This window comes from Botrytis cinerea, chromosome 7 (genome assembly GCF_000143535.2).
Source record: "Botrytis cinerea B05.10 chromosome 7, complete sequence".
In the NCBI taxonomy this organism is placed as follows: domain Eukaryota; kingdom Fungi; phylum Ascomycota; class Leotiomycetes; order Helotiales; family Sclerotiniaceae; genus Botrytis; species Botrytis cinerea.
The window spans coordinates 1,283,942-1,301,352 of record NC_037316.1 but is presented as its reverse complement, the minus strand read 5'-3'; the positions used below and the strand labels follow the sequence as shown (position 1 = coordinate 1,301,352).

At 43.2% G+C, this 17,411-nt stretch overlaps 6 protein-coding genes across 9 annotated transcripts; 3 read left to right on the top strand and 3 right to left on the bottom strand.

Moving 5' to 3' along the window:
* Positions 1 to 142: 142 nt before the first annotated feature.
* On the top strand, positions 143 to 3,841 carry Bcctf18. 2 transcript variants are annotated; one of them, XM_024694001.1, is made up of 2 exons: positions 143 to 509; positions 569 to 3,841. In XM_024694001.1, exons 1-2 carry the CDS (start codon positions 272 to 274, stop codon positions 3,652 to 3,654), a joined length of 3,324 nt encoding a protein of 1,107 aa, XP_024549791.1. In that variant the 5' UTR covers positions 143 to 271; the 3' UTR covers positions 3,655 to 3,841. The 2 variants fall into 2 exon arrangements, with proteins under 2 accessions (XP_024549791.1, XP_024549790.1); XM_024694002.1 differs by having other exon boundaries at positions 143 to 3,841.
* Positions 3,842 to 9,481: 5,640 nt separating this feature from the next.
* Positions 9,482 to 9,982, bottom strand: BCIN_07g03550 (hypothetical protein). The gene is made up of 2 exons (XM_024694000.1): positions 9,759 to 9,982; positions 9,482 to 9,705 (listed from the first exon to the last, which is right to left on the bottom strand). Exons 1-2 carry the CDS (start codon positions 9,894 to 9,896, stop codon positions 9,637 to 9,639), a joined length of 207 nt encoding a protein of 68 aa, XP_024549789.1. The 5' UTR covers positions 9,897 to 9,982; the 3' UTR covers positions 9,482 to 9,636.
* Positions 9,983 to 10,026: 44 nt separating this feature from the next.
* BCIN_07g03540 (hypothetical protein) lies at positions 10,027 to 11,087 on the bottom strand. Its single transcript, XM_001548880.2, has one exon. It carries the CDS (start codon positions 10,902 to 10,904, stop codon positions 10,197 to 10,199), a length of 708 nt encoding a protein of 235 aa, XP_001548930.2. The 5' UTR covers positions 10,905 to 11,087; the 3' UTR covers positions 10,027 to 10,196.
* A 111-nt stretch (positions 11,088 to 11,198) lies between these two features.
* Positions 11,199 to 12,033, top strand: BCIN_07p03530 (hypothetical protein). 2 transcript variants are annotated; one of them, XM_024693999.1, is made up of 4 exons: positions 11,199 to 11,215; positions 11,275 to 11,325; positions 11,377 to 11,512; positions 11,567 to 12,033. In XM_024693999.1, the coding sequence occupies exons 2-4, from the start codon at positions 11,284 to 11,286 to the stop codon at positions 11,824 to 11,826; spliced, it is 438 nt and encodes a 145-aa protein (XP_024549788.1). In that variant the 5' UTR covers positions 11,199 to 11,215; positions 11,275 to 11,283; the 3' UTR covers positions 11,827 to 12,033. The 2 variants fall into 2 exon arrangements, with proteins under 2 accessions (XP_024549788.1, XP_001548931.1); XM_001548881.2 differs by having other exon boundaries at positions 11,199 to 11,325.
* Positions 12,034 to 12,100: 67 nt separating this feature from the next.
* BCIN_07g03520 (hypothetical protein) lies at positions 12,101 to 13,386 on the bottom strand. 2 transcript variants are annotated; one of them, XM_024693998.1, is made up of 4 exons: positions 13,110 to 13,386; positions 13,043 to 13,055; positions 12,510 to 12,971; positions 12,101 to 12,458 (listed from the first exon to the last, which is right to left on the bottom strand). In XM_024693998.1, the coding sequence occupies exons 1-4, from the start codon at positions 13,290 to 13,292 to the stop codon at positions 12,295 to 12,297; spliced, it is 822 nt and encodes a 273-aa protein (XP_024549787.1). In that variant the 5' UTR covers positions 13,293 to 13,386; the 3' UTR covers positions 12,101 to 12,294. The 2 variants fall into 2 exon arrangements, with proteins under 2 accessions (XP_024549787.1, XP_001548932.1); XM_001548882.2 differs by lacking the exons at positions 13,043 to 13,055; positions 13,110 to 13,386 and having other exon boundaries at positions 12,510 to 13,001.
* Positions 13,387 to 13,518: 132 nt separating this feature from the next.
* On the top strand, positions 13,519 to 16,618 carry BCIN_07g03510 (hypothetical protein). The gene has a single exon (XM_001548883.2). The coding sequence runs from the start codon at positions 13,684 to 13,686 to the stop codon at positions 16,303 to 16,305; it is 2,622 nt and encodes an 873-aa protein (XP_001548933.1). The 5' UTR covers positions 13,519 to 13,683; the 3' UTR covers positions 16,306 to 16,618.
* The last annotated feature ends 793 nt before the right edge of the window (positions 16,619 to 17,411 follow it).

Genomic DNA, 17,411 nt, shown 5'->3' with positions numbered 1-17,411 from the left:
ACAGTTCTATCCGACTCTAACTCCGTCCGCCGATCGCACGGTTCCGCTTGATTGCATGCACCGTTGCCTTTCTTGGCGCTCTTATCGATGTGATTACGTCGCAGCAGGGGTCCCAGATGTACGGTCGCGATTATGTAATGCTGGTCCAGCATTCTTTCACGTCGCGTATCCACCAACGCGTTATTCGCGCTTTCGATAAGGAAGCACTCAATCAGTCACTCGGGTGTGGAAATGGTTCATTGAATTGCGGTTCGGAAAACTGCGTCACTCAATGGACTTTACTTCCACTCCAGATCTGCCCCCAACGTCTGATCCAGCATTACTCGAAGATTGGGAGGGATCGGTCGACCCTTTAAATCTACCATCGAACAATAAATCGGACGAAGTCGAAGCCATACATTTGCTCGAAGAGGAAACGCGACTGAGGAAGAATAGAGAGAAGGAAGTCATTCAACACAGAGCTTGGAAAGTCGCAGAGGTATTTCGAAGTGAGGCAGATCATATTCAGGGTTAGAAATCTGGGTTTCCTCAAAAGATTCCGGGAATTACAATACTTATTTCTTTGAAGAATCACCAGTCCGGATAACTTCCTTGAAGCAGCAACACCCCTTCTTCCTACCCTCCTCCCCACCGAATCGCAAAATGCCTTCAGTATCTTCGCCAATCGAATATCCTCAAAGTTCCTCGCCACCTCCAATGAAAAGGCCGCATCCAGTAAAAGCGTCGGACCTCAGAAAGCCACTTAATGTTGGAGGGTTTCTGTTAGATGATGGCTCGGATGTTGAGGAGGACTTTGAACAACCTGCGGCAAAGAGACGGATGACTGAGAAACCTGCCGATCCAATTATCATACCGGAAGAAGAATCACAAAAAGACTTCGCAAATGATTGTGGGATACAACCTTCAAGATCGGGACCACGCCAAACTGTCGGCGGTTTCATGATTGACGAATCTGACGAGGAAAACGAGGAAGATTCAGCGGTGGAGGTCTCGCGAGACGCGCAATTGCCTAAACCTGCCTTCGAACCTCCAACAAATTCTACTGGGAGTAATGTCAATACCTCAACGTTGCCAGCCTTCTTGAATAACCTAACGAGAAAGGCCGGAGACATACAAACATGCTCAGGGAAGTCTTTCTCAATAAACCTAAAGAAGAAGGCTGCACCTATATCGTTCGAGAAAATGGTAGCAGCTAGATCCGTGACAAAGGCTGGAAAAGCAAAAAAAAGTTACTATGGGATAAACATATCTGAGTTGGTTGAGGAAGCTTCAAAGGAGACCAAGGCGAAGGAATCAAGGAAAGTTGAGACCGAGAACGAAATCATGCCCTCGATTGAGAGTCTTGCAGTGAAGAAACCACGCAAGACATTGATGTGGACTGAAAAATATCGAGCAAGACATTTCATGGAACTTTGTGGAGATGATCGCACACACCGTCAGGTGCTACGATGGCTCAAAGCTTGGGATCCTATTGTTTTCCCTAAATCCGGGAAACCTAAAGCTGCACCAACGAAGAAGTTCGGAGAACCAGATGATGAAAAACCTCATCGCAAAATCCTTTTGCTTACAGGACCTCCTGGTCTTGGTAAAACTACTTTAGCACATGTCTGTGCTAGGCAAGCTGGTTATGAAGTTATGGAAATCAATGCTAGTGATGAACGAAGTAGAGATGTAGTAAAAGGTCGAATTCGAACAAGTGTTGGTACGGAAAACGTCAAGACTGGTTCGACTGTTACATCAAAATCTGGACATGTATCGAAGAATGCCCACCCACTTTGTGTAGTTGTTGATGAAGTTGATGGAGTTGTAGGAGGTTCTGGTGGATCAGGTGAGGGTGGATTTATCAAGGCTTTAATTGACCTGGTACTTCTGGATCAAAAGAATTCCTCGACAGTGGGCACGAATACCAATTACTCGAAAAAAAAGAAAGGTGATGATTTTAGACTTCTGAGGCCCTTGATATTGGTCTGTAACGATGTGTATCATCCATCTTTGAGACCGCTACGCAATTCTAGTTTTGCCGAAATCATACATATCCGAAAGCCGCCACTGGATGCTGTTGTTCAGCGGATGCAAACAGTTTTCGAGAAGGAAGGAGTATCCTGTGATAGTGACGCTATTCGCCGATTGTGTGAAGCAACATGGGGAATAAGTCCCATGGATACTAAGAAAGGGGCTGAAGGAACCGGTGAAGGCGATCTACGAAGCATTTTGGTAGTAGGAGAATGGGCAGCAGGGAAACTCAGAACCGAGGCAAAAGGCGAAAGACCTCGCTTAACTAGAAAATGGGTCGAACAAAACATGACTGGTGATCTATCTCATGGTGGAGGTGGTTCTCGGGCTGTTGGACGAGGAGGTATCAAAGAAGTTGTAAACCGTGTGTTCCTGGAAGGAGCCGGTTTCCCTCGACCAACAAGTTTCAAAAACATAGTGCCAGACGACGCATTTAATACAGAGCCAAAAACGCAGCTTGGCGTCGCTGAACTTGCTCGGAAAGCAGGCATGGAGCGCCTTGGATCCATGATCGAGACTAGTGGTGATACTGATAGGATCATGACCGATATCTTTGGTGAATATCCTAATCAACCCTTCAATGATGACTCCATACTTTCTAAACCAGATGCTGCTTACGAGTGGCTTCATTTTCATGATAGTTGTTCATCACGCGTCTTTTCGGGTCAGGAATGGGAATTGGCTGGTTACCTTACTCAACCCGTTCTAGCATGGCATCATTTATTTGCGTCGCCCGCTCGTCACTATTTCCGTTCTGACAATCAACCAAATAAGAAGTGGAGTAAAAGTGACGAAGATGCTGAACCAGAAGCCGAGCCCCTACCATTCACCGGCCCACGTGCTGATTTCTCGGCCTTTGAAATGGAGAAATTAAACAGAAGCACAATTCAAGAATTACAAGCTCAGCTTGACGCGAAACTTCTGAGAAGCTTTAGAAGTTGCGAGGATATAGCTATGGATTTATTGCCATATGTTGTACGCATGATAAGTCCAGAAGTGAAACCCATCATCGTAGGAGGAAGCGGCGAAACTAAAGGTATAGCCAGTGTACGCAAGGATTCTGAGAAAAGAATGGTCAAAAGAGCTGTAGATGTTATGAGCGAAATCGGTGTAATGTTTGAAAGAGGAAGGTTAGAGGGTAGTGATGCAGGCGCGAAATGGGGCGCGAGTGAGTGGGTCTATAGGATGGAACCACCTCTTGATACGTTGGTTACGTTTTTGACATCGCCGATTAAAAATGATGCCACGAATGTGAGGTATGCGGTGAGACAGGTTCTGGACCAGGAATATCAGAAAAATATCATTGTGAGGGAGAATAAAGCGAGGCAGGCGAGGTATAAAATGGGGAATGTGGATGGAGGGGATGAGGAATACTCTTTTGAAAAGGGGAAGTTTGGGAAGGGGAAGAGTGAGAAGAATGTTTTGGGGGTGGGCACAGGCAATGAGATTAAGAAGGATTTCTTCGGGAGGGTGTTGGAAGATAGAGTGTTGGGAAAGAATGGTAATGTGGGCGCTGGAGACAATAGAGGAGGTGGAGAGAAGAAGATGCCGGAAAAAAAGGTCTGGGTTACGTTTCATGAGGGCTTTTCAAATGCGGTGAGGAAACCAATTACGATTGGGGAGTTGATGAGAGGTTTGTAAAGTTTTGTGAGGAATGAGGTTTTGCTTGCTTGCTTGCTTGCTTGCTGCTAAATTGGCAATGCTACTGTACTGGTATTCGAGAACCTTGGGAAGATAATGAATCACGAATAAGATATACATACTATTATTGTACCATCACATTGACTTGGAACACAAATGAGAATAAATATCTTTATCTTTATTGTCATCTTCTGTGCGGTCTTCTGAAGAAGAATTCACGTGTCTCATCTTATATCTCACGAGCTTTTTCTCGTCTTATATCTCATATCTGATATCTCGGGAAAAGTTACATGGGATATGGGATATGTTATCCATTCGCTTTACAAGCCTATCTTATTCATTTCATTTCTTTCCTTTTCATTCCTTGTATTGCACATCCTGGAATTATATATCGCATCATACCGTCTCCGTATCATTACATTCCTTCCTTACCCCCCTACCTTACTCTCTCCCTCCCTCTTCCCTCTTCCTCCCTCCTGACTCCATACAGACAACCAACCCTACAACTAAATAAGATAAGAAAACATAAAATAAAATATTGAACAGGTGCAGGTGCAGCTGTAGTTGTAGTTGTAGTTGCATAACTGACAAGTAAGTAGATAATAAGTACGCACAGATAATCCAATCTAAGATTTTCATCCTAGGAAATTCACTTATATTTTATGGCTTTTCTCTTGTGTCCACTTCTTGCTTTTTCTCTTTTTCCTCTTTTTCCTCTTTTTCCTCTTTTTCCTCTTTTTCCTCTTGTGATTCTTTTTTTTGGGGGGGGGGGGGGGGGGGGGGGAAGGGGTTTGATTTGCTTAATTAATATATGTTTATTTATATAATTTATGTGTATTTACATATATATATATATATGTATATATCATATAGAATATCCAAAATTAATCTCGTCTTCAGATTATAAAAGAAAGACGTAGGTAGGCAGGTAGTAGGTAGGTACACAGGTACATGTGTAAATTACTACAATCGTCTTCTCGTTTCTGCGTCTGGGTGCTATGCTATGCTATGCTACGGAGTAAGACGAAGTGGAAAATTGGTTGCAGAAAGGAAAGAAAAGAAAAGAAAAGAAAAGGGAAGATTGGGGTTTGGTATTGTTCTTGTGTGAATTCGGTGGGGATACTGTGCGGATTCATTCTGTGCGGTTGGCTATTTTGTGGATCTGCAGGTTGGGTGGGTGTTGATTTTATGAGATGAGATGAGATGAGATCTGGATTAATGTTGTGATTGTTCTTGTTGTTAATGTTGATGGAGGAATGAATGGATAGTTCCTGTATAAGTGGAGTGAATGAATGAGTATTGTTGGTTTTTATGAGATGTGATGGGATGGTGTTGTTATTGCTGTTGTTATTTTTACACAATATATGATATACATTGATGACATGTCCTTACCCGTGAAACTAGCATTCAACTCCATACATACAAATATACACCACAACCAAGAAATCCCATTATCAGAAGTTTGAACCTGGCAGTTGAGAGGGCTCCATAAGTCCATATGACAGTTTCCATGTTTTGTGGTTAGAGAGAATGATTATGTGACTGGTAGGAGGTATTTATTGGTGAAGAAGAGAGGGGGAGGAGGAGAACTCGCTTGGGGAAGATAGTTCGTACTAAATGGAGAGGGGGATGCGGGGGTTCAGATTCCTTGGGGCTATGAGTGGAAAAGGCTTTTTGCAGTGATGATGGGTATTTCATAAGTGAATTATATAAGATAGGAAAATGGATGGTGAATGGTAGGTAGATGGTAAAATAAAGAGGATGTGAGTTGAAGATGGATCTTCTTCGTTGGGGTTTGACTGACTCAACTTTTCGCTCTATAAGAAGGATATCTCCCTATCTTTCTTCTTGCTGTTATCTTTCGACCGTAGCAGACCCTTTTTGTAAAATGATTCCAGCTGGCCTGCGTGCGGACAAAACTTCATAATCTATAAAACGGTTTCTGGCAAATTTTGTGGAGTGGTTTGCGGATGGATGTCTGGTGTATATATTAGAGGAGGCGTGTTGTGCGCTGTGCGTGAAATACAGGTCAATATTGTTGGACGGAAGTACGTACTTGTTGCCGTTCTTGTTTTCGTCGCTTAGAATGTTTTTATCGTCGCACTTTGTCCGTTAACTGTCATTTACCTAGCAAAACTTTCCTAGAGATGTATAAAACCCCTCGAGGTGCAACGCGAGGATCTGGCTTTTGAAGCTTCAGAGGAGCTGAGTTTCTACCACTCCTGCTCTTCCTTTCGTCTTGAGTGTCTGTTTATGTTGCTGCTGGAAATGACATGCGGGATGGAAGCTTATATATAGATAAAAAGGAGTATATTCACTTTCTTCTCCCTATCTATCTAAGATACAGAACCGCTTTCTGGTTGTCTTGGATGCAATTCTTCCCTGTCTTTATGCTACCGATTGTGTTATAAATTCTCAATTTTTGAGATGGTGGAATGTCGTGGACAACACAAAGATGGACAGCGCAATAGCAAGAAAAGAAAGTAAAGGGAATTTACGACTTTTGATACAACAGAGCTGGGGAGATTGTTCCTGCATAAATTTGCACAATCATCATCTAAAGCTCTTCTTCAGAATGCTCGGATATGTGAATCTTCAATGACTGCAAATAATGATAGCAACAACGATTGGAGACAATAGCAAAATTTTATACTATTGATTAGATTCAATGTTTAGAGTACTTCTCGGTGTTCACTGTAGGAATCACAACGTTAAAAAAATGATGATCAAAGCACGAGGTTCTCATATAAACTTCTGTTGATTATCTTTGCATTTGCATTCTGTTTTCTTGTGTATTATGAACTCATAAATTGGGATAGATTTTTGTTGTTAATTTGTGGTATTTCGAGTTTCGTTGTCTTCCGATTCACACGCTTTTATGTATTTGAACTTCTGATGGTATACAAATTATACAATAGCCGCGCGAACACTATGTACGATTCACACATCTCGAGTGTTTTATCTCGAAGTGTCTAATATGCTATTTCAATTAGCCAAGGAATCAAATCATAAAGATCCTCCATCAGACACAATCTTAAACTCCCTGAGAATTTGAATACATCCATGATTTTCGAGTCTATATATAAGCTACTAAGCGTTAATTTCACATCCTCGAATGTTCGAATGTATCACTTTAAAAGTCTGTCTATGAAATACGTATGAGAGAGCTACGATAAAATGTGCCACTTAATCTCAGTACATTCTAGATGAGCGCGGTTACAGGCAGCCCTGGAGATACCAGCCCTTCTGGCTAAGCTCTAAGGGTAAACCCGATCGAACGCTTTATCTCAGGTTTGAAGTATATGAGTTCTTATTATTTTGACTTCCTTGCTTGCCTCTGTTCGTTGTCATTCAATTACTATCAGTATCAATAATATGGTAGTAGCGATAGGATGACACGAGTTAAAGTTTCGTGGATGTATGGGATGACATCTAACGAAGTGAAGTTCCAAGTGTACACCCGTACGCGAGTTTGCCACTCATATTCAAGTAAGCGAGTATGCAAGATTTCGTTTATCAGAAAATGAGCTTCATGGCTTTTTGTATTTGATATAATGAGATATACACATATGAATTCATTCGAATCTTCATTACTTCGTTGATAATAGTGCTTGACATACTTACACACAGGGTCTCGTGATTATAGCAAGTGGTGTATGTGGAAACAGTGAATGATTCACATATCCATTAGGTTCTTTTCTCCACTGTTCGCTTCAATTTTCAACTTCCATCCTTAAGTTGTCACTTGATATCTTTCAGATTCTTTTCTTCTGTGTAAACTCAAGTTTCTTCAGATCTCCGAAGATCATAATGGTCGCGGTAATTGGAGATTCATGGAGTAGTCTAAAGAGCAGCCATTTGGCTTTAGACGTCGCGTTGGCTCACAGCAATGATACAACTTCGAAGATAAGCCACGAGAAACAATCTACAGTTTTAACTAGTGACGGCAGAAGTTAATTTATCTTGAAACTGTTTTACACTATCAATTCTCGAATATATCCAATTGATGCTTGTGTCACTGTCATTTCCGTCATAGAAAGGATCACAGTACAGATAATCATTACTTGACTTTATTTCGCACGTAGAGAACTCAGCTGCCAATGCGTAGGCGTTCAACAGATAGTTCAAAATCGAAACCTCATTGTCTACGTGTTTTCTCCATTGTCTACAATGAAGTGCTTCGTTTGAGATGGATATGGCCGAATTTATGGGCACTACCCATCCCAAAAATTTCTCCTTTCTCCAGGTTGGTCTCCGAGTAGGAGACAGAGATTCACTATAGGATGAAGATGGTGGATTGAATATGTTGTGAAAAAATGACGAGAATGACTTATAAGGAGTGAGTTCTTCCTTTTGGAGTCAAAACCAAAGAGTATCCCGTTACTGTAATCGATACGGGAGATCTATGGACTAATGTTCAATCAAACTATCTACAGAAAACTCCACTCGGCTTCCGCTAATATTTCCAAGACGTAAGAAAATAGTGCAAAGGCTCAAGAAATTGAATTTTAGTGTTGTCAATTGCTTTCCTGGTAAATATGTCACCGTCCGCTCTAAAATCTAGACGGACAACCATTTCAAATGTGAGACGTTAAAGTTCTTCGAAAATCGACCTCGAGAGCTAACTAACTATGTACACCATAACCTGGGAGCTTGAGATGCGAACTACGGCCAACAAGCAAGAGAAATAAGCCCTGAGTTCTTGTAGTATTCCCGTCTTTCTGATCACATTCTCGGAATTCAAAGAGTAGGATGATTTGGTGATTATTTAAGGACTTCAAAAGATTACTCGGCATTCTACCAGGAAAATAGGTCTACAGTTTTCGTCGAGTTAATCCACCCCTTAATGATTCACACTATCTTAAGATCTAGCCGAATTTCCGCAAACCCCGCCCCTTTCTCTTAAGAAGCATGCCTCACTTCTTCCATATTGTTGGGATGTTGAGGCTGCGTCACTGTCACACTTTCTATTTCATCCTCATCTTTGGAAATTACTATGCGCTACCGGGACACACATTCATTACAGAAATATTCTTAATAAAAGTTCTTCTTTCACGGACGTAATTATTTACTTCACTCATTCATATATATATTGAACTTCATCGTTCCATTGACATCCCCCCAGCGCCTCCCAGAAAGCTTTACCTCATCTCGTGACGTCTAATGCTTTTGGAAGTAATTCGGCTAATAATATGTCACGTTATGATTCATTCCTCTTAGCGGAAAAGTAACAAATCAAATCAATTTCCGTTCTATCATCTCTATATAAAGTGCTGAATACTGGTGCTTGAAACTGCTCGACAGCTCTTCATCTACAAGCTGAACTCTCGAAACCATCATGTTCAATTTTGATACTAAATCTTTCCTTCAAAGTTTTACGTCGGGATCTTGCATAGGTCAATAAGGCTTCCCCACGCCAAAGCAACATGAAAACCCGAAAAGGGAGTATTAATGGCTTCTATGATTGACCTATTGCCACCAAACTGATGAACTAAAAACCGATGGCGTTTCCCTCACCCAAGCATATACCTTGAACATCCATGGACAACAACCTGTAGAGAAAATCCAGTCTATTGCAAAAATGGCTCTCAATAACCGATGGGCAGAGTTGGAGCAGGATTAGTTATTGCGGTGTACCCCGAGGTTGTAATTCAGAGCCGGTGAGATGTGAATATCTCGCTCTATCGCTGTCAAGGTCTCTTGCTGTTGTTTACCGATGAAAAGGTTTGGGTTGCATGAAAATACCTCATGAGATTAAATAAAGTGTCATGAGCACATAGAAAGTAAAGTAAAAACATCATGTGTCACAAGAATCTAGTAGAATCTTTAAGACAAAGACGCAATGTTATTTCGGGAAGTGTGATGTAGTGCTTTTTATTCAGATTTGGAATATTTCAGGATCATCCAAGTTTCCAACCCATCAAAAGCCATTCGTCGTTACGAGCATATCAGGCGTCCCTTTCTCCACACTTCGGACCAGAGTCATGACCAATAACCCTCATCTTCCGGCTCTATCCCAGATCCTCTCATCTCCGTAGTTTGATGGCATCTCTAACAGCGTGTTAGATCATGGTAAGCCATGGAGCCCAATAAGCAACATTTACCTCACATAGTCCTTTCGTATCTTCAATCTCCTGCCTCAGAAATATACCACCACAGTTTGCCGATGGTTGCTTGCATGGAATATTTATTGAGGGGCTTTGGTGAGTGCACTCAAATAATTGGATGACTTGATAACACATCGTGATTGCTTAGAAGGTGTCTTGCAGCGACCAAGAAGAATGCCTCGTAGATGGTATCAGTCGTGATAGCTGATAAATGATCGTTCGCAAGGCAGGCTGGATTTTGAACGGGAGAAGAGAAGTGGATACGTGGGACCTCTTCGCAAATGTATTCCCAACCCAAATTTTGTCGACCGTGGGACAAAGACGACAAGCTATTTGCTGAAGCAATTGCTGCTCTTTCGGGACTGAAGAGCAAACGATCCGTCTGATGTCTCGTTGCAGAAAAATGCACTGACTTTGGTCGCATCAAACAATGTTTCAATTTTTGATAGCCGTTCCCTTGTGTGTCAAAATGACTTCCTTTTCATTCCGATCACCACCAGCATACTGCATCTCAACTTCTAAGCCCCCCAAACCTTCATCAGCTGCCTTTCGGTTCCACAACATCTGCATGACCTTTCCATCCGCCCCGCACAGTACATAACCCATCGGCCATTGACTCCTGCCTAGAGCTTCTCTTACACCTTTGGTTGCTGCTTGCTGCGATACTAAAAATGCCATCACACCAGGTGTTCTCCAACCTTGCGGAGCACCTACAAAGGTCCCTTCTAGTTCACGAGCTTGAGCTGGTTTAATCTTGGACGCAAATGCTTTGCATTGTATGAGGACTTTTAATGGCTGGGGAGCTGTGGGTAATGACCATGTTCCAAGAAGATCGATGCCACAGTCTGATCTTCCACCGACTTGCCTGAGAGACATTCCCAATCGCTCCAGTGCTTGCTTAACCATATATTCATAGTGAGTCCCTACATATGTAGTACTGCCTGTGTCCATGTTGTTGCGTGATGCATATTCTAGAAAACTGGGCAGATCATGATGTTCTACACTCTGTAAGCTAGGGTATGCTATATCATCCGCTTCGGTATTAGTTTCGGATGCAGTTACTGTTGTACTGTTTGCAAAACATCGGCGTGATGATTGCTTGCCCCATCGCAAGAAACGCAGATGAGAACGTGCTAAAAACATGAAGATTGGCTGAGTTTGCTAGTATCATGTGACTAGCATAAACCTCCACAGCGCAGTTCGTCCTGAGTAATGCAAAGCGGATGTAAAGCGGGCTCTTATTGGATACCTGCATACACTCTTTCGGAAAGAAAGAAGAGCGGCAGGAATGAACATGTAGTGTGAGAATGATTTGTACATATTTTCGCCTTGTCTGATATTGATGCTGGGAAGCCGGAAATTATGTAAGGCTGCGGCCGATGAATCCTAGTCAGCTAAACCCTTTATGGATATCTCCCCGCATAAGATTATCTGCAAGGCTGACATCAATTCGTGTAAGCTCTGGAGTATCTGTTTGGAGATCCCACAACACTGATTTCCCTTTCTCTATCAGCAATAAGCCATGGCTGACCGATTGACACAACTTCAAGAAGCGATTGATGAGGTCAAGTTCATGATTTAAAAGAATCCACGTCCAACCACTGACATTACTTAGCTCGCTCTTCAATTCGTCGCATCGCTCGTATGGGTTAACAAGCACCATGACTACCAAACTCTCAGCCCAACCGACATGGTCCGAAAAGACACCAAGAAGGACGAATCCGGCGAAGCATTGCCAAATGAAGACGGCTGTGAGCATGCCAGCCCCTATCATATGCCAATTTTGACTCACCCTTTTACTATAGTAGAGCCATTACCCGCGGACAAATTTAAAGAAGGCCAGCTAGAATTAGCACGGGATCTTATCATCAAGGAGCAGCAAATCGAGGTGCTAATATCTGCACTACCGGGACTAGAAGACAGCGAGACCAAGCAGCATCAGACGATTCTAAGATTAGAGCAAGAACTGAAAGAAGAAGATGAGAGGAGAAAAGAGGCTTTGAAAGAAAAAGAGGCCGTTCTGGCTAGGTTGGAGGGTGTTATAAGGAGTGTGAAGAGACCGTAAATCGAACGCCATTGATCCTTTCATTCGATTAAATTTATACCTGCAAGCTTTGGCGTTTGGGTAGGCACAAGGCGTTTAGGAATATGGGAGTAGTCAGAGAAATGGGTTTTGAGGATAGAAAAAGTCTGTGATCAAGTGGTGGATTGCAAACCAAGGCAGTCGATTGTTCTCAGCTCGTTGCGTTGGTAATAACGCACAATATTATCACCTAACAGGACTGTGGCCGCTGCACCCCTGGCTGATGGATCCCAGAGTGATTTCTAGGTTATAGGAATACCGCGTGACAAGATTGTTCACTGAGGATAATTGAGATAGTTTCAGAAAATATGAAGAAGGGGTATATATTATGTATTGATCTAGTCTATTCTGCCGAAGAACAAACATGGGACTCTCTTTGGTTGTCCACTCTATTAATGAGAACTACTTCCCTAGGGAATGTCGAACACTTCTTACCACATCATTGATGCTTTATTTAGTGGTGAAAAATTGTGGGTAGACAGTCCTTAGCTCTTCCAAAGTGCTGATTTGGAAATTTGCTACCGGCTTAGCAGGTGATTTCACACCTTCCTCAACCAAGTGAGCTGCTGTCCAACCAAGTTTATAAGCTGCTTCGCAGTTTATGAGCGAGTCATCTAAAATTGGTGAGTAATAATATGATAAAATCAGGCTCGGAAGGAACCTACCGACAAAATAACAATCTTTAAATTCCTTTACTCCAGCTTCGCTCATGGCCTTTTCGAACGATTCTTTGTAAGGTTTGCAAATCATCTTTTCCTGAGCGTAGTCACAGTATGTTATACCCTCAAACAAATCTTCTACGCCGAGTAGACGGACAACACGTTTTCCATGGGTAACATAAGCATTGGTGAATAGCCAAAGCTTGACTTTGGACCGGTCAATGTCCTCGAGTAGCTTGCGGAGCTTTGTATCCACTGAAAGAATGGATTCTAATGGGACAGCATCGTCTACTTGACGATTGTATTCCAGAGCATCAATCTTGTGGTGACGCACCAAACCTTCAAGGGCGAGACCATAGGTTTGATAGTACTCTTGATGGAGCTTATAGGCATCTTCTCGGCTGAGCTCAAGATGTTTCATGAAATAGACATCGATCAAATCAGTCATGTGGTCATGAACCTTTTTACCTAGGGAGTGTATTGCGTCAGTTGATGCACTGGGGGATGTTCTGCGGGTGTGGCAACAAAGAGGTTCGTACTCTTAGAATATAGCTATTCAAAGATTAGCAACCATGAAATTGTATCAGACCATAAGGATTAGCTTACACAATTATCGATATCGAAGAAGAAGACAGGCCGTGAATCCCCCATTTTGTTGGTGGTGAAATGAGAGTTAATAGGGGTAGGTATAGAGGAGGTGGTAATTGTTGATCTAATGGCTCTGGTAATGGTGTATGTGGGATGGGAAAGGAAAGTGCGAGGTCTAGCACATTTGAAGATGCTATACATTGATTAACAAAAACTAAGAGAATGTGGAGAGTGTTCGGGTTATAATAGTATGTATCTAAAGAGTCATTCGGGGAACATCGATGCCGCGCCGATCGGATGGATATTCACTTTAGTACGGATGCTGTGTCATTTCTATCGTAGAGTCACCAATCAATCCTCGCTTAGTCATACAAGTCTGCACCTACCCATCGATTTTCTAGCCGACATAATTTCTCGACCTTCTTAAGATTCAACCTTGTTCTTTAAAACATCAACACGAATAAACATTCACACAACACAACTTTGGCACTTATAGTCAATCATCAATTCATTTATTAGACTCCATACTTGCATTCGCAATAAGTCTATTTCTCGTATTGTTGATTAATTTATTTGCTCACTCTTCTCAAACATGGCCCAAGGGGCTGTTGCTTTTGTGCCGACCACTGGCACAAATGGTGTAACACTGACAACAGAGAGTATTCGTGAAATTCGGGAGTACGAGAAGATAATTTCATTTCGAGATGCTGTTCTTGCAGGAACTCATCCTCGCGTCAAAGTCCCTTCTCATATTGTAGGAGTGGGAAAGCAGAGCAGTCTAGCTCGTAATACATCGTCACCTAACACATCAGCAATACGCGCAAATGCGCAAGCAGCCATCGACTCGGCACCATCCTCGAATAGTCATTCACCAGTCAATTACCGTGCTGCCGGGGCAAACAGCCACATTGCGAAACAGTCTGTATCTACGATTTCTAATAAATCTGTGAAAACATCAGAGATAAATCCAATCCTGTTGGAGAAATCTGATGATCTTATAAAGGCGGAAATACAGTTGCAGAGGCAGAGGTTGGAAAGAGCTCTTAGGGAACAAATGGACCAACATCGTTTGGCCCAAAAAGCTTTGCTTCAGACATCTGAATCCCTCCCCAATTTTGATCTTACCGAAGTTTTGCAAAAAGCTCTTGCTATAGTTCATCCCGCCACGGCTCCAGAAGTTGAACCTTCTGTGGGTGCTGGAAGTGATTCGTTTGATGAAAACTCTTTCTATTCTAGTCAGCATGATACCCCTGAGCCATCCAATTCATCGCATAGCCACAAGCCAACCCTTAGCGGGCAAGTACGCGGTGAGGTTTCGATTGAAGAACCGGCAGCTCAAACTGATCCAGCAACCAATGTTGAAGACAATGATGTGGTTATGACTGGTAGTCTACTATCCCAAAATAATCATCTAGAATCTCAAACACATTCACAATCACAGTACCGCCCACTAGGGACTCAGAAAAATCATTCTGCTGAACAACAGCCTCAACATGATTTTCGAGGAAAGGTTGCCCAAGAGCCATCACATACCAAGGGTGTGCAACGTAGAGTATCGGGCATCGTTGATCTTTCTCAAGACAGTATGAGTACAGGCTCTGAAAGCGCAGGTTCTCAGCAGAATGGTGATGGATTACCCAAAGCAAAGGCATCTGAAATAGATTTGCAGCAACCACTTAACACCCGAGCCCATAATCTATCTCCCCTAGCACCACAACCTGCCCGCGTCTCACCATTGGCTACTGCAAGAGATCCCCCTATCCTACGAGACGCCCTTCCCGTTAATGAGGCACAACAACCTCAAGTTGCTGCACTCCGAAATGCAGCCTCAGGCTTATCCAGTGCAGAAAGTTCCCCGAATGGACCAAAGATTTCAGAGAAGAAGAAAGGAAAGAAGAAGAAGCGTAAGGTTAATGATAATGGCCAAACCGACACACCGGATTCTCCATACATCAAGGCAGAACCCCGGTCACCATCCCCATTTGCTGCTGTACCTCTACCACGACCACAAAAGAGACAGCGACAATCAGGTCAATACGCGTCAGAACTTAACTATGATGAGCCTAGATATGAGCCAGTTGAGGTGATTCCGGAAGCCGCTCCTAAAAGATATGAAGACGTTCGAGCTCCCGTGCGTTATGAGGGAGGCTACCCAGATCGATATACAGAGGTTCGACGACCAGAACCCGTATATCAGCGCGTGGAGCGCGATGAAGTGGAATATCAAAGAGTTGACAGCGGAGGACAGTATACAAGAAGACCAGCATCTCCAGTTTATGCCTTACCATACTCTCGGCCAATTAGGGAAAGCTCTCACGCCATTGTGGACCGACAAATCATCGAGGAACCTAGATATTACACCGAAAGAGAGCGACCTGTATTGTCCAGAATGAGTGTCCGCCCAGATGCTGATCGCGAGAGATCTCGATCGCCGATTATGAGAGAGAGAAGATCACCAATTCCAATGGGACCCCCGCGTCAACCTGTTAGAATCATTGTTGATGCATATGGCCGTGAGTATATTGACCCCACTCCCGCGCCATCAATGCGTCAATCAGTTGCTCCAATTGCCAGAAGGCATGACGATGGGGAGCTCTATTATGAGCGTGCCCCTGTTAGAACAATGTCTACTCGCCCACCAGTAGAAACGTTTGAAGAAGATGGAGTGTTATACAGAAGAGCCTCTCCCATCGTTACTGCCCCACGACGTGTCATTACACAGCCAGAGTACGCGCAACCCGAATATCGCTCATACCGTGAACGGGAATATTCAGTTCGCCCAACGCCGATGGGACCACCAGGCGAAGAATATGTTAGAGTCAGAGCTCAACCTGAGCGTCGTCAAGCCAGTCATTATGATGAAGCTCCTCGAGAGTATTTATCTCGACCACAAAGTGTGCGACCAGAAGCTATTAGATATGAAGTACCCAGAGAATACGTGGGAAGACTTTCAAGTGTCCGACCCGAGGCTCCTAGGGAGTATGCTTCAAGCGTTCACCCTGAAGTTCGTCGCGAAGTCATGGCACCTCCTCGTCGAGAATTTAGCGTTCGTCCCACGGAAATAGTTCCTCGCAGTCATCAGCCTACAGCAGCAGAAGGAGAGAGATATTATGAGGTGGACAATCAGAGGCCGGCTATTATAGAGAGGCCTCGGGAACGCGAAAGCTCGGTGTTCATTTATGCAGATGATGTACCAAGGAAAGTGTACCGCTGAAACTCGCAACAATCCATGGAAGCCAAGACTGGATGTAGCGGTATTCAACCGGCAGTCTGTTCCGATTCGATTGTGGCTGGTATTATACTACGCGGTGTGTGGGGGGAAAATCATGTAGGGTTAATGTGGCGTAATGGGCGTGGAGGAATTTTGTGTGGTTTTTGAAACAGCAGTGTTGGATTGGATATATGGCTGGCAAATCACAAATGCATTCAGAAGCAAGCGATTAAACATACATGTCATTGTACAACTATCAAAATGCCCCAAAATTTAATATATCAAACTCAATCTGTGATTGACGTGAAGATTTCCATGGTTGAATGAGTGCAACACCGGCGAGCTATTTTAATAATCAAAACGGATCGGAGCAAACATCTCTCAACGAAGAACCTTGCAAACGGTACTTAGCTAACACAGCATACTTTACGTCTTTAACCAAGCACGAGCAGCCACACACCACTAACCAGACAAAGTCCGGGGTCTAGACCGAACTTTGAGTTTGGACTCTTGAGTAAGCTGTTCTGTAAATATTCGTTCCTGGACGGTCTTGTGCATGGGGCATGCTGAATCTGGCGGACAGAAATAAGAGTCCTAAGGAGTGTTTCGAATTGGGGTTTTGATGGAATGTTCTTGGATGATTTTATGTTGATCGATTGATTGATTGATGGGTAGATGAGTAGATATATGGGTCTCTTGATTCTAGTTACTTTTTGAGGGAGGGGGACCAGAAGAAGAAGAAGAAGAGGAACACCAGGAAGAAGAAAGGGATTAGTAAGCGGGATTCTGGTGTGTGTATGTAAGTTACTAGGGACTCGAGTAGAAGCTAGCTAATAGGTGACTGGAGTCCTGGTGGCCATGATTATGACATGAGATATTGAGGCGAAGCAAAAGCTGGGTCCAGATTTATTGGTTGGTTGGCAGGTACGGTGGATGGTAGGTACTAATACGTCCCTATTGGATGAAATGGATGGAATGGGCGACCTGGATGATCATTACTGCGATAGGGGCATGTATGGGATGGGGAGATGATCTTGAGAGTGTGAGAGTGTTTTTATCTTGTTGTGTTTCTTTTTGGGTGTTTTGTTTTGTTTTGCTTCTTTTTGCTT

Excerpts from the sequence above, each read along its gene's own strand:
- BCIN_07p03530 (XM_024693999.1), top strand. The coding sequence starts at position 11,284 with ATGGCTGACCGATTGACACAACTTCAAGAAGCGATTGATGAG. Across the intron at positions 11,326-11,376 it reads TTCAAGAAGCGATTGATGAG|CTCGCTCTTCAATTCGTCGC; the intron begins GTCAAGTTCATG and ends GACATTACTTAG. Across the intron at positions 11,513-11,566 it reads ATTGCCAAATGAAGACGGCT|TAGAGCCATTACCCGCGGAC; the intron begins GTGAGCATGCCA and ends CTTTTACTATAG.
- BCIN_07g03540 (XM_001548880.2), bottom strand. The coding sequence starts at position 10,904 with ATGTTTTTAGCACGTTCTCATCTGCGTTTCTTGCGATGGGGCAAGCAA.
- BCIN_07g03520 (XM_024693998.1), bottom strand. The coding sequence starts at position 13,292 with ATGTATAGCATCTTCAAATGTGCTAGACCTCGCACTTTCCTTTCCCAT. Across the intron at positions 12,459-12,509 it reads TAAAGATTGTTATTTTGTCG|ATGACTCGCTCATAAACTGC; the intron begins GTAGGTTCCTTC and ends CACCAATTTTAG.
- BCIN_07g03510 (XM_001548883.2), top strand. The coding sequence starts at position 13,684 with ATGGCCCAAGGGGCTGTTGCTTTTGTGCCGACCACTGGCACAAATGGT.
- Bcctf18 (XM_024694001.1), top strand. The coding sequence starts at position 272 with ATGGACTTTACTTCCACTCCAGATCTGCCCCCAACGTCTGATCCAGCA. Across the intron at positions 510-568 it reads TGAGGCAGATCATATTCAGG|AATCACCAGTCCGGATAACT; the intron begins GTTAGAAATCTG and ends ATTTCTTTGAAG.
- BCIN_07g03550 (XM_024694000.1), bottom strand. The coding sequence starts at position 9,896 with ATGTGTTATCAAGTCATCCAATTATTTGAGTGCACTCACCAAAGCCCC. Across the intron at positions 9,706-9,758 it reads ATACGAAAGGACTATGTGAG|AGATGCCATCAAACTACGGA; the intron begins GTAAATGTTGCT and ends ACACGCTGTTAG.